The sequence below is a fragment of the Macaca thibetana genome, chromosome 7, assembly GCF_024542745.1.
Source record: "Macaca thibetana thibetana isolate TM-01 chromosome 7, ASM2454274v1, whole genome shotgun sequence".
NCBI lineage: Eukaryota > Metazoa > Chordata > Mammalia > Primates > Cercopithecidae > Macaca > Macaca thibetana.
The window spans coordinates 49,276,465-49,290,393 of record NC_065584.1 but is presented as its reverse complement, the minus strand read 5'-3'; the positions used below and the strand labels follow the sequence as shown (position 1 = coordinate 49,290,393).

The window sequence follows — 13,929 nt, the reverse complement described above, 5'->3', positions numbered from 1 at the left end:
TTTATATTTACTTAGTAATAAGTTTAGCTTTGTTTAACAAGTACATTATCTCCAATTATATTCTGGCTCTTATTTGGCAAATTGTTGGACAAAAACTAAAACGTGAATAATCTGAAAGAAAATTTAGCAAAAGTGTTTGGAAAAAGAATTATACTTTCAAAGATATTTGAAAACAACAGATTTAGAAGCATTGGCCTGGCAAAGTAAAAATACCAGAGTAATGCAAAGAGGAAAAAAACAACTAGATGTACTAAGTTTACAGAAGTCAATACCAGATGGAAAAACAGCCTCTTTCTCACATCCACAATGGGCATGGTACATCTTCAAACATCCTCATTGAAAAAGTCTGGGAGTTATCTTTCTTAGAGGGTCCATAATGTAAAGGAAATTTAAAATTTTTTTATATTTGAGTGAGCAGAACTAGACAGGCTAAGCTGTTATTATGTCCTGGGGTACAAGGTGTGTTGTTTTGACTGTAGATGAGCTTACGTGCTACTTACAAAGGTAGCAAGGTGAAGTGTCAGTACTGTTTCCACAGCAATAAACACAGAAATATATTTTAAAACTTTGTTGTTTAAAAATATCTACTTCTGCCGGGCGCGGTGGCTCACGCCTGTAATCCCAGCACTTTGGGAGGCCGAGGCGGGCGGATCACAAGGTCAGGAGATCGAGACCACTGTGAAACCCCATCTCTACTAAAAATACAAAAAATTAGCCGGGCGCGGTGGCGGGCGCCTGTAGTCCCAGCTACTCAGGAGGCTGAGGCAGGAGAATGGCATAAACCCAGGAGGCGGAGCTTGCAGTGAGCCTAGATCGCGCCACTGCACTCCAGCCTGGGCGACAGAGCGAGACTCCGTCTCAAAAAAAAAAAAAAAAATCTACTTCTAATGAACTTACGAAAAATTTATTTTAGGTACTATGTGGTACACACAAAAAAGTTGAACTAAGAGTCAGAAGATTTGGAGTCTAGTTTGCACTCTACAGCTAACTGGCAATATATCTTATTCTTTTGCCACCAATCCCATGTAAAATGTATTTGTTTAAACTTTCACATAATTTTAATTTATATTTATCTCAGAGTTTTGTTACAAAATTGTTTGCCTTTTTTGAAACGTATTTTTAATTTTTTAAACTGTAGCAAAATTCATATGGTTCAATCATCAAAAAGTGTAAAAAGGTTTGTCATGCAAAGTTGTCCTCCTACCCCTGCAACCCTTCTATTATTTCCATTCCCTGCTCCAAAAGATACTAGTATTTTTAGGGTTTTGTTTATTTTTCCAGAGAATTTTTATTTTTATGTATCCAATAAAGCCAATATCCTTTATTTTTAACACATTTAAAACTGCTAAACTGTATTTATATAACAGCAAAAAATAAATTCTAATAGTTTCTGATGTGAAAGCATTACTATTTGTATATATTTTAAGTAATTTTAACTTTGGTTATGTTAAGGATGAACTGTCAAGAACAGATTATGAACAAAAAAGATTTGATCAGAAGAATCAGAGAACCAAGAAAGGTCAGAATATGACTAAAGATATTAGAACCAACACACAAGATAAAACTGTAAACAAATCTGTAATTCCAAGAAAACATTCTCAAAAGCAAATAGAAGAGCATTTTAGAAATCTACCTACAAGGGGCATGCCTACTTCAAGTTTACAGAAAGAGAGAAAGGAAGTAAGATCCTAATCTATTCTTTTAACATAATTGTTGTGTTATAATCGATCATTTCCTTTGAGAGAAATAATGAAGCGAATGTTAAAGGTGTTTTAAAAACATGAAGAACTATACAAATGTAAGTATCTTTACACTATTGATATTTAGGGTTTTGGATTTATAATGTGAAAAGCACTGAACAAAATAGATAGTTCCTTTCTTCTGAGATCTCACACCCTGACATCATCATTTTGTAGTTATAGCAAGTATAAAGGTATATCTAGAGATCATCTAGTCCAAAAAGTAGATTCTCTAGTTTATGGTACCCAAAATTGTGTTTCATTTGTGTGTGTATGTTTCAGTTTAACAAATGCATGTTTAGTGCCTAGTATATGCAAGGCATGGTACTAGATGGTATGGAGGAAATTTTTTTGACTGCCCTAGGCTATAAGTTTCTAAGTGCCAAACATGGATTGTTGAGCAGATCAGTAAAGCATCTAATTCAATGCTTGGTACTTAGTAGATGCTCAATAAATGCTACCTTTCTGTGACATTTAGATTATGGTTGAAGGCGGATTCAGAAATATATAAAATTATTTAAAGGTTAAGGTACTGTATTTTTATTGTACTGGAGTAAATATGTAAAATGTGTTTAAATGTTTCTTGTTGGTGCTGAAAATATACTTAGTAATGTAAAAATTTTCATGTTTCTTAGGTGGATGATTTTTGTATTTAAAGCTTTTCAAACTAATACCTGAAACCTGTATCTAGAACTTAAGGGCTGTTTAAAATAGAGGTTATGTTTGACCTAATCATTCTTATTATAATACTTAAGCTAGCAAAAGGAGGCTTTAGAAAAATGAGATAAGTGTTTGATGACTATTTTCGTGGTGAGTTGAATAACTTTGTACACATAGGGGCTTTTGAAAGCAACCACAGTAATACAAGATGAAGATTATATGTTACAAGTCTATGGAAAGCCAGTTTATCAGGGCCATCGAAGCACTCTTAAAAAAGGACCATATCTCAGATTTAATTCTCCATCTCCTAAGTCCAAACCACAGAGACCAAAAGTAATAGAACGAGTTAAAGGTAAGGAATCTCATTTTCTATGTTTAATCTCATTTCTTAATAGTATCAGTTTAATACATAAAGTTTCTTTTCGTTTTTTATATTTATAGCTTATACTTGCTGTTCAAATTATATAATGCTTGGGGATGGAAAAATAGTTCCTCTTTGGAGAGGTGGGAAGAAATACACCAACATTTAAAAATCAGACACAGCATAGGTATAATTGGGAAGAAATGTAGAATTAAATGGCATCTTCAGATAAAGCATCATAAAATTTTTATTTAGGAGAAAATGATTTTTTTTTCTTTTTTAAAGACAGGGTCTCACTCTATCCCCCAGGCTGGAGTGCGGTGGCACAATCATGGTTCACTGCAGCCTCAACCTACTGGAGTCAAGCGATCCTCCCTCCTCAGCCTCCCAAGTAGCTGGGATGACAGACGCGCACTACCACGCCTGGCTAATTTTTTTGTATTTTTTGTAGAGACACAGTTTTGCCACATTTCCCGGGCTGGGTGATGATGAATCTTGAGCATCTAAATTATAATCTAGGAAAGGAGACATTTCCCTGAAGACCTTGGTCCGTTATGAACAGAAAGATCAGCCATATACTGTTTATTATCGTAAAAGTGTTGATGAGCATTTTTGCAGTTTTGTTTGTTTTCAAAGAAACTTAGGTAGAAAGGTGAAAACTGTTTTGCTTTTGTGCACAACTGAAAACACCTTCATTTATCACTGTGTGTTTTGAGTCACATCTACTGTTTCACTGGTACTGTATATTTAAATACAACTCTTGGTTATATACTAAGTCTGTTGACTTTGGTTATGTATTATAGTTTCTCAGCTTCTACTTGGCAATCAGTAAACTAAAGCTGACAATATGTGATAACTAGTAGATACAAACCCATTTTCCTCTTTTATCCTTTCTAGAAGTTGGAGCTCTGGTGGTTACTTTGGTTCCCTTTCCTTTCTAAAGGTTATGCGATCATATAGAGTGTTAGGTTATATAGAAATTTTACTAATTTAAAATAGAAAGCATATAGCTTATGGGCGATATTTATCCTAATGGATGATATTTACCCTAAAGTTTTCTCTTATTTAGTGTAGCTTTGCTTTTTTTTTTTTTTTTGATGGAGTCTTGCTCTGTCATCCGGGCTGGAGTGCAGTGGCACGATCTTGGCTCACTGCAACCTCCACCTCCCAGGTTCAGATGATTCTCTTGCCTCAGCCTCCCGAGTAGCCATGACACCCAGCAAATTTTTTTTTGTATTTTTATTAGAGACAGGATTTTGCCATGTTGGCCAGGCTGGTCTTGAACTCCTGACCTCAGGTGATCCACCTGCCTCAGCCTCCCAGAGTGCTGGGATTACAGGCATGAGCCACCGTGCCCGGCCTAGTGTAGCTTTGCTATTAATTTATATGTGGGGTTTTGAAAGTCTTTGCAAAAAATAATTTGAGACTTTAAAATGCTTTCAAATCCAAAAATAACTTTATTCAGTAACCCTTTTAATGATCAGAAGTGATTGAGTGCCTGTATTTAGTTCATTTTCATACAGCTATAAAGAACTACCTGAGACTGGGTAATTTATAAAGACAAGAAGGTGGAATTGACTCACAGTTCCACATCTCTGGGGAGGCCTCAGGAAACTTACAGTAATGGCAAAGGGAAGCAAGGCACATCTTACATGGCAGCAGGGGAGAGGGAGCAAAGGAAGCCATGCTCTTTTAAACTATCAGATCTCATGATAACTCACTCTCTATCACAATAACAAATTAGGGGAAACTGCCCCCATGATTTAGTCGTCTCCCACCAGGTCTCTCCCGTGACACATGGGGATCAATTTGAGATGAGATTTGGGTAGGGACACAGAGCCAAGCCATATCAGAACCTAGGGACTTATGCTCATCCTAAGGCCTCAGTCCCTCTTTTTTCCTCCGTCTGGAGAGCTCTTCGTTCAGGCACTTGCATGGTTCTCCCTCTCAATTCTTCCGTCTCTGCTCTTAGATGATAGCTCCTTGGAGAGCTCTACCCTGACCATTCTATTCTAAGAATTATCTTCTGTTCCTCTTTATCTCCTCACCCTGCCATATTGTTCTTCATAGCACTTCACACTTCCTGTGTTATATTTTTGTTTATTTGTTTGATTTATTATTTATATTATTTATTTGTCACTACTAGACTATAAGCTCTATGAGTACAGTTGGTTTAGTCATCTCTGTATTCCTTGTGCCTGAAACAATGTTTAACACATATTAGATGCTGAACAGACATTTTAAATACTCAAGAAAAATATTCATTCAATAGAATGAATGAGTATCAGAGAACAAGATGAAAGAATATAGACATGGTATGACAATTTTTCTTCCTGGGATCATAAACAAAAGGAAACAATATTTAAAAGTCTGGGTGTGTAGGTTGGGCACAGTGACTCATGCCTGTATTCCCAGCACTTTGGGAGGCTGAGGCAGGAAGATTGCTTGAGACCCGGTGTTCAAGACCAGCCTCAGCAACATAGCTAGATCCTGTCTCTACAATAAATTAAAAAAATTAGCCGGGCATGCCTGTAGTCCCAGCTACTTGGGAGGCTGAGGTGGGAGGATTGCTTCAGCACTTGAGCTTAGGAGTTCAAGTTTGCAGTGAGCTATGATAGTGTCACTGCACTCCAGCCTGGGCAACTGAGCAAGACCCTGTCTCTAAAAAAGAATTAGATACATAAAAACACCCACATGTGAAGTGGAAGCATAGATGACGGTCTGAGACATCACCACCAACCTGGGCACTGGGGAGATGGCGAAGACTGACCCCAAGACCTTGCAGGACCTCACCTCAGTGGTGTAGACACCGCTGCAGCAGACGCAAGATAATTTCAGACTATGTCTGACCAGATCATTGGGAGAATTGATGATATGAGTAGTCACATTGATGATCTGGAGAAGAACATCACAAACCCCATGACACAGGCTGGGGTGGAAGAACTGGAAGGTGAAAACAAGATACCTGCCACACACAAGAGTTGAGAGTTGCTAATAATTTATAATGGAATCTGGAATATCATTTTTCTGATCCAAGAGAAGATTGAATGACTTTTTTCAGCTAACTACTGTGTGTAGACAGGTTTTATATTATAAAGCATACATTCTTATCACATACTATATAGTTAGTTTATAGAGCAGTTTACCCACCACTTTCTTGAACATGGTATCTTCACATCTTGGACCTTGGTCAGTTGTGCTATTATTAAACACTAAAACTTTGGCAGTTCCTGCATTTTTTTTTTTTTTTTTGAAAGCACCCGCATATTAAAAGTAAAAATGTAATGTTAGGAAATTATTTAGAAAATATTTTAGCCTCTTTTCCTTTGCCCTTTTACTTTATTCTTTATTTTATGTGTGTGTGTGTGTGTTCCATAGACACTTATCCACTTCTCCAAAGAGAAATAAAATCAAATTTTTATTTTTTTTAAGATTTAGGATATAATGACTATATGTGTATGTATACATCATAGGACAGAAAAATGTACAGTAGTCCCCCTTATTCATGGGGGATATGTTCCAATACCCTCAATGGATGCCTAAAACTGGATAGTACCAAGCTCTAACATGTACTATGTTCTTTTAATCTGACAACTGAGATGGCAACTAAGTTATTAATGGGCAGGTAGTGTCTACAGTGTAGAGACCCTGGACAAAGGAATGATTCATGTCCTGGGCAGGATGGAGCAGGATGGCATGAGATTTTATCGTGCTACTCAGAACAGCGTACACTGTAAAACTTATGACTTAGCCAGGCGTGGTGGCATGCATCTGTGGTCTCAGCTACTCGGGAGGCTAGGGTGGCAAGATCACTTGAGCCTGGGAGGCAGAGGTTGCATTGAGCTGAGATCGCACCACTGCACTCCAGCCTGGGTGGAGTGAGACTCCATCTAAAAATAAATAAATAATTTTTAAAAACTTATGAATTGTTTATTTCTCGAATTTTCCATTTAATATTTTCCAGCCAAGGTTGACCTTGGGTAACTGAGACAGGGAAAGAGAAACCACAGATAAGGAGAAACTACTGTATAATGATATTAGTAAGGTTTAAGTAAGTATAGAAACCGATTATCTGTACATATTTTAAAAGGATAAAAGCTGGTTATTCAGAATTATGTTGTGTGTAAAGGTGTAATGAGAAAATGAAAATCATCAATTCCAAAAATGATCGTTAACTCTTTCGTACCTATGGAAAAAAATTTAAAGAATTCAAACGTCGTTGGAATATTCTTCAGAATCTTTAAAATTTTTTTCTAGTTATTGTATCTATTTTGTCATAGTAGCTGTACAAGTTGTATATCTATTCAGGGGCTGGCAACTGTGGCCTACACATGAGCTGCCTGTTTTTATAAAGTTTCCTTTGCCTCTAACTGTGTTCATTCATGTATATATTGTCCATGGCTTCTTTCATGATACAACAGCAGAACTGAGTCATTACAGCTGAGATCACGTGGCTTGCCAGACAGATATTTACTATCTGGCCATTTAAGAAGTTTGCCACCTCTAGTCTATATATTACTTCTGTTTTGGGGCCTTGTAACCTTATATATAGAATTAAGATTTTTCTGTGAAGAGCTGTTTCTAGGTGTCTGGATAGTAGATATTCTAACAATATTTTAAAATATCTGCCATTGGTGATTATTTTAGGCACTAAGGTAAAGTCAATAAGAACACAGACTGACTCCTATGCAACAAAACCTATGAAGATAGATTCTAAAATGAAACATTCCGTTCCTATGTTACCTCATGGCGATCAGCAGTATTTGTTTAGCCCAAGTAGAGAAATGCCTACTTTTTCAGGTACACTGGAAGGTCATCTGATTCCCATGGCAATTCTTTTAGGTAAGAATCAACAAAATATGCGGGATGAATTTAATTTTATTTATTTATTTGTTTGTTTGTTTATTTATTAGAGATGGGGTTTCGCTATGTGGCTCAGGCTGGTCTGGAACTCCTGGACTCAAGCAATCCGCCCACCTCAACCTCTCAAAGTGCTGGGATTACAGGCATGAGCCACCATGCCCAGCCAGTGAATTTTAAATTCTTATCAGCAGTAGCAGAACTTACAAAATGGTACTAACATGATAGTCATCTACCTTTTCCTGTAAATGTTATTTGTTTTTTGGGGGAGGGCCTCAGAATATGTTTTATGCTGTGTAATAGCAATCTCTGAAATGATGGGTTCCTGCTATAGTTTCACCAACAGGAAAAATTCTTTTGGTGTGTTATGGTATATTATTGTAGATGAAATGAAATTTTAAACAATGTTTTGGCTGGGCACAGTGGCTCATGCCTTTAATCACAGTACTTTGGGAAGCCGAGATGGGAGGACTGCTTGAGACCAGGAGTTTGAGACCAGCCTGGGCAACATAGCAAGACCTTGTCTCAAAAAAAACAAAAAATAGCTGGGCTTGGTGGCTCACACCTGTAGTCCTAGCTACTCTGGAGGCTGAAGCAGGAGAATCCCTTCAGCCCAGGAGTTTGAGGCTGCAGTGAGTGATGATTATGCCACTGTACTCCAGCCTGGACAACAGAGCAAGACCCTGTCTCTTGAAAAAAAAAAGTTAAATATGTCATGGACATTCATAATAATTCAAGAGGTTTGATTGTCTTGTTAATATCATTATGTCTTTGGGGAAGTATTAAGGTACTTTTTTTGGTACTTTTGAACTAGGCTGTCATAAGTGAAAGCTGTGTGGGTGTGTAATCTAAGCCAATAGTTGTTTGTTTACTTACTTGCCTTCTCTCTGAGTCATCATGTTAAAAATTGAACAGATCATTTTTGTCCTCACACCAGCTCTTCAAGTCTAATTAGCTCTTTTTGCCCTTTAGTGTTATTGCTGTTCTTTTGTTTTGATTAACAATAAGTATGAATATTTTTTAACATAAGAGAATTTTTTATGTTTGATATTATGGGTTAATGGCATGTCAACATAATAGCTCTCTGTTTAAACATATATTCTAGGAATAAAATAGCTAACACTTTTAAAGTCCTTACTGTGTGCCAGGTACAGTTCTGGGCATTTTACATATATTCTTTCATTTAATCCACCCTATAAAGCACATGGTAATATACAAATTGTATACCTAAGGAAACTGAAGCACAAAAGGGTTACATACTTTGTCAAAGGCCACACAGCTAGAGTGGTGCCAGGATTCAAACCCAGGCAGAGACAGTCTGGCTTTATAGTCTGTGTTTTCAACAAGTACACTGTACTGCCCCTCTTTACTTTTGATATGTAGAAAACAAATGGGACTTTGGAAGTGAAAGTTGTTGACATTTTAAAATGTGGATAATATTAATAGCTTTCTATTAGCCTTTATTTTGAGGATTAAATGAGATAGTGATGTGAAGTGTTTAGTACGTATAAGTGCCTAATAAAAGTCACTGGGTATGGTGAGTATGTCGACAATGCTGATGATGGAGGGAGAGGTGATTGTCAGATAGGGCTTTTTAAAATATGAGAATATAGCCATTAAGATCCAGCTGGTGTATTAGACTTTTCCCTTTTTTTCTGAACTAGTTGACTTATTTTTTCCCCTAAACTTCTTAGGACAAACCCAAAGTAATAGTGATACCATGCCACCTGCTGGAGTGATTATCAGCAAGCCACACCCTGTAACTGTGACTACTTCTATTCCTCCATCATCTCGAAAAGTAGAAACTGGAGTAAAGAAACCTAACATAGCTGTTGTAGAAATGAAGTCAGAAAAAAAGGATCCTCCTCAGCTTACTGTACAGGTATGCCAGGGTGCATGAGTAGAAAATTTTAAGGAAGAAAAATTTTTTTTGCTTAATGTTAGTACAGAAATCCATTATATTGCTTCATGAAAATATTGCTTTTTATCATGGCTCCTTTTATTTTAAAATTTATTTTTATTTTTTAGACAGAGTTTCGCTCTTGTCACCCAGGCTGGAGGGCAATGGTGCAGTCTCAGCTCACTGCAACCTCTGCCTCCTGGGTTCAAGTGATTCTCCTGCCTCAGCCTCCCGAGTAGCTGGGATTACAGGCGCCTGCCACCACGCCCGGCTAATTTTTTTGTATTTTTTTTCTGTAGAGATGTGGTTTCACAGGTTAGCCAGGCTTGTCTCAAACTCCTGACCTCAGGTGACCCACCTGCCTTGGCCTCCCAAAGTGCTGGGATTACAGACATGAGCCACTGTGCCCAGCCAGCTCTGTTATTTTTTAAACTGTAATATTAATGTGATGTTTCTATCCTGTTTTGCATGATTTAAGCTGCTCTTCTAGGCCAATGACTTATATACAAGTGGCTTGATGATATTCCAAAGGGAACAATTTAACTGTGTATTATAATTAATTTTAAAAAGTTAATATATGTGACTTATATAATTAATACTTCAAACTTTACACTAGCATATGTTAGAAGATTTGAATGAATGCAAGACTTAAACAGCCTCATGTGGGAAGAAACCCTTTGACATTTCACATTCAAACATCTGCCCTTCAGCCTGGGATCCAGCTGTAGAAGCTGAGGTCTTCACCAGGTCTGGACAAAAATGAACAGGAGTGTTTACATGTGACTTTCTATTGACCAGTCAGGAGGCAACTGTAGGAAAGTGTTCATGAACTATGGTAAACTTTTTGGCTGATTTACTCCAACCCCTGTGTTCATCTTACCATCCTTGCTTACTTACAAATAATTAGAACACTCCAGTCCTTAGACTGCTCCTGGGTTCCTCTTGTGATTGAGCCAGGACAAATGAGTTTTCTTGGGCAACTTAGTATGCCCTCTGGGAAGAGAGAAGACTTGCCTCATTCTTGTATCCTGACCGCTGAGGAGAAGATAATCCTGGAGCTGTCAGATGCCACCACATGAATAGTCAACAGCCTCTTAGTACTGATTTTTGACTGGACATTCCTCCCTGAACAAACGAACCATCCATTTCTTCTGCACAAATTTATACAGAACAGCCTCAACCCACCAGCTTGAGAGATTCCCAGGGACTTAGAAATCGCCCATGTAGCTCCACAAACACTTCATTCTCATAGAGTGACTTCTGCCCTGCAGCTAAAATTGACAGTGTGTTTTCACAGCCAAGTTGTTAGGGCTGAGGCAGCCAGTGGGTCTCAGGAAGATTCCTGGCCCTGTGCTTGAGAGGAGCAAACACACAATAAAGCCCTGGCCTGGAGCAGAACCTTTCAACTCCCAGTCATATTTGCAGGGCAAGGAACTCCCAACATGAACCCAAATGTGTTCCTCACTTACAGCAGTCTTTGGGCATCCTTCTGACAGTGTAGGCTCACTAACCCAGCCGTGCAGCAGCTGTGGAGGCTTTGGGGGACCTGGGGACACTTTAACCTGGACAGCAACCTGAGCCAAGTGCAAACCCAGTCAATGTGTATTGAATGAATGAGCATCACTAGCACAGTCAATGTGTATTGAATGAATGAGCATCACTAGCACAGTCAGTTCATGGAGGAAATTAGAGGATCTAGATCGGGGGAAAAAATCCTAAATTAAAAGGCAAACAACACACAGTAAGAACATATGAAAGGAAGATGCGGCCGGGCGCGGTGGCTCAAGCCTGTAATCCCAGCACTTTGGGAGGCTGAGACCAGCGGATCACGAGGTCAGGAGATCGAGACCACCCTGGCTAACACGGTGAAACCCCATCTCTACTAAAAAATACAAAAAACTAGCCGGGCGAGGTGGCGGGCATCTGTAGTCCCAGCTACTCGGGAGGCTGAGGCAGGAGAATGGCGTAAACTGGAGAGGCGGAGCTTGCAGTGAGCTGAGATCCGGCCACTGCACTCCAGCCTGGGCGACAGAGCGAGACTCCGTCTGGAAAAAAAAAAAAAAAAAAAAAGAAAGGAAGATGCTAGTAAAGCATTAATTTTTAAATATAAACATCTCCATAAATTAATAAGAAAACACAGATCCAAGTCTAGAAATGTTCAAAGGACATGAATAAGACTCTACAAAAGAGGAAGTACAGTTTATCAGCAAGCAAACTAAATAAATTTTGCCAGTAACCAAGATAATGCAAATTAAAATAACAGTAATATGCATCCATTTAAAAACTGTTATTGCTGAAACAATCATATTATCTAATTTTGGTGAGGGTTGGGTAAAACTTAGAATTAATTATGTTTTTGATGATGTAAATAGAGGTTGTTAGGATTACATTTCACCAGTACTTCCAAGAATCTTAAGTATTCGTGTCCTGTGGCCCAGAAAGTTAATCCAATATCTGGCTATCTAGCATAGTGAATTAATTTAGAGTTTAGAGTTTAGGAAGAAGATTGTGTGTGTGTAAGTTTTTTTTGTAGTGATATATATATAATAGTGGAAAAACTGGAAATTTTCTAAATTTTTCTAATTGAAACATAATTAAATAATTAAGACATGTTTGTTGAAATGTTATATAGTCATTTAAAAATATAATTATGAAGTCTATACAAAAGCATGATAAGTGTTTATGGTTCTTCATTGTAATCACAATGAAAAATCAAGAATGAAAACTATTTTTAATTTTAGTTACATATAAGTAGATAGTAAAAGACAAAGGGAATAGTGAAAATGAAGTTATCTTCAGATAGAATTTTGTGTTTTTCTTTTTTTCATATTTTATAAAATATGCTTTCATAATTTAAAAATTTTGTTATCCATTGGCTTCACAATAAAAACTTAAAGGGCATGCTTTGTTTTTATGTATATGTATATATATACACACACATACATGTACATGTATATATACATACTTATAAAAGTATTTGAGTAAAAATGATAAACAGAAAACTGAATGTTGTATTTTGTTGTAGGTATTACCCAGTGTAGATATTGACAGCATTTCAAATGGTAGCACTGATGTCGGTTCACCTCTGTCTAGTCCCAAAGAAGCATCTCTTCCTCCTGTGCAAGCTTGGATAAAGGTATGTTTTAGAATTTTATCATATTATTTTGAGTAATGTAATGTCTGACTGTAGATTTTAGCTAATGTTACTCTGTTTAAAGCCTTTTATCATAATGATAACTTATTATAATAATTTATATTTTGAGGGAAAGATTCAAAACAATTTTTTGTTTTGTTTTGTTTAGACAGAGTCTTGCTCTGTTGCCCAGTCTAGAGTGCAGTGGTGAGATCTCGGCTCACTGCAACCTCCACCTCCTGGGTTCAACCAATTCTTCTGCCTCAGAGCTGGTATTACAGGTGCCTGCCACCATGCCCAGCTCATTTTTGTATTTTCAGTAGAGACAGGGTTTGACCATGTTGGCCAGGCTGATCTTGAACTCCTGACTTCAAGTGATCCCTCTGCCTCGGCCTCCCAAGTTCTGGGATTACAGGCGTGAGCCACCACACCAGCCCAAAACAAATTTTGAGTTGTTTATGAACTTGTTTGTTTCAGATCCTCACATTTGTAACTATTTGGAAAGTGATAATCTTTAGTGTAAACTTTTTGGTAATTTAAGTTGTGAAACTCTCATGTGAAGAAAGAATTTCTGTCTCTTTGGTGATGAATCTTTGATTTACATGGGAATTATAGATTTTCTAAGTGTGAATTTTATAGTGACAGGTGGAGTTTATATTTTGGAATGTTACCTTGTTACCCTACTGTTGACATGATACAAAAATATGCATTTCTTTCTGGTATTTATTTGCTTTTGAATAATGAAGTTATGGCTTTACTACACAGCAAAATAGCACTGTAACTTACCCCAGTTAAGTTTATTTATTTTGTTTATTGTAAGCAAATTTGGCCGAGGATACAGTTTTAAAAGGAGAGGGAACACCAGCAATCTTTCATGATCACAAGTAATGAAATGGAACTGACCCTAAGTGACATTTGTGCTTAATTGAATTTTTTCATCAGTAATTTTTTTAGCCTTCTGTTTATTGAAACTTCTGTGATAACAAGTAATAAATTTTTAGACTGTTTATCATTCTGCTCTCAGTAAAAGGCTATTGCATGACTATATTTTATATAATGAGGCCTAAAGGTTAGATTTGTAAAATGACTATTTTGGTTTTTTTTCCTGAATTATTTGATTCTGTATCTGTCTTTGTGTGAGTTTGTGTTTGTTTATACTTAGATATCTACACATGTAAACACTTTTCTTTATCTTAATTCTAGAAGAGAAGTCTCAATTATATCAACCTGTTGACCAATTAAGTGATATTGCTGATGGAGTCCTTTACAGAAAAAT

General features: G+C 37.1%; 1 protein-coding gene across 9 annotated transcripts in view; it reads left to right on the top strand.

Moving 5' to 3' along the window:
• Positions 1-13,929, top strand: part of KIAA0586 (KIAA0586 ortholog) — a 123,773-nt gene that overhangs the window by 34,886 nt on the left and 74,958 nt on the right. For all 9 annotated transcript variants that reach the window (XR_007727671.1, XR_007727670.1, XR_007727672.1 and 6 more), the window contains 5 exons: positions 1,453-1,680; positions 2,577-2,751; positions 7,408-7,602; positions 9,315-9,502; positions 12,546-12,656. Coding sequence is in view for 6 of the 9 variants with exons in the window: in XM_050799702.1 (XP_050655659.1) it covers positions 1,453-1,680; positions 2,577-2,751; positions 7,408-7,602; positions 9,315-9,502; positions 12,546-12,656 (897 nt within the window). In the remaining 3 variants the exon portion in view is untranslated. The remainder of the gene's footprint in view (positions 1-1,452; positions 1,681-2,576; positions 2,752-7,407; positions 7,603-9,314; positions 9,503-12,545; positions 12,657-13,929) is intronic.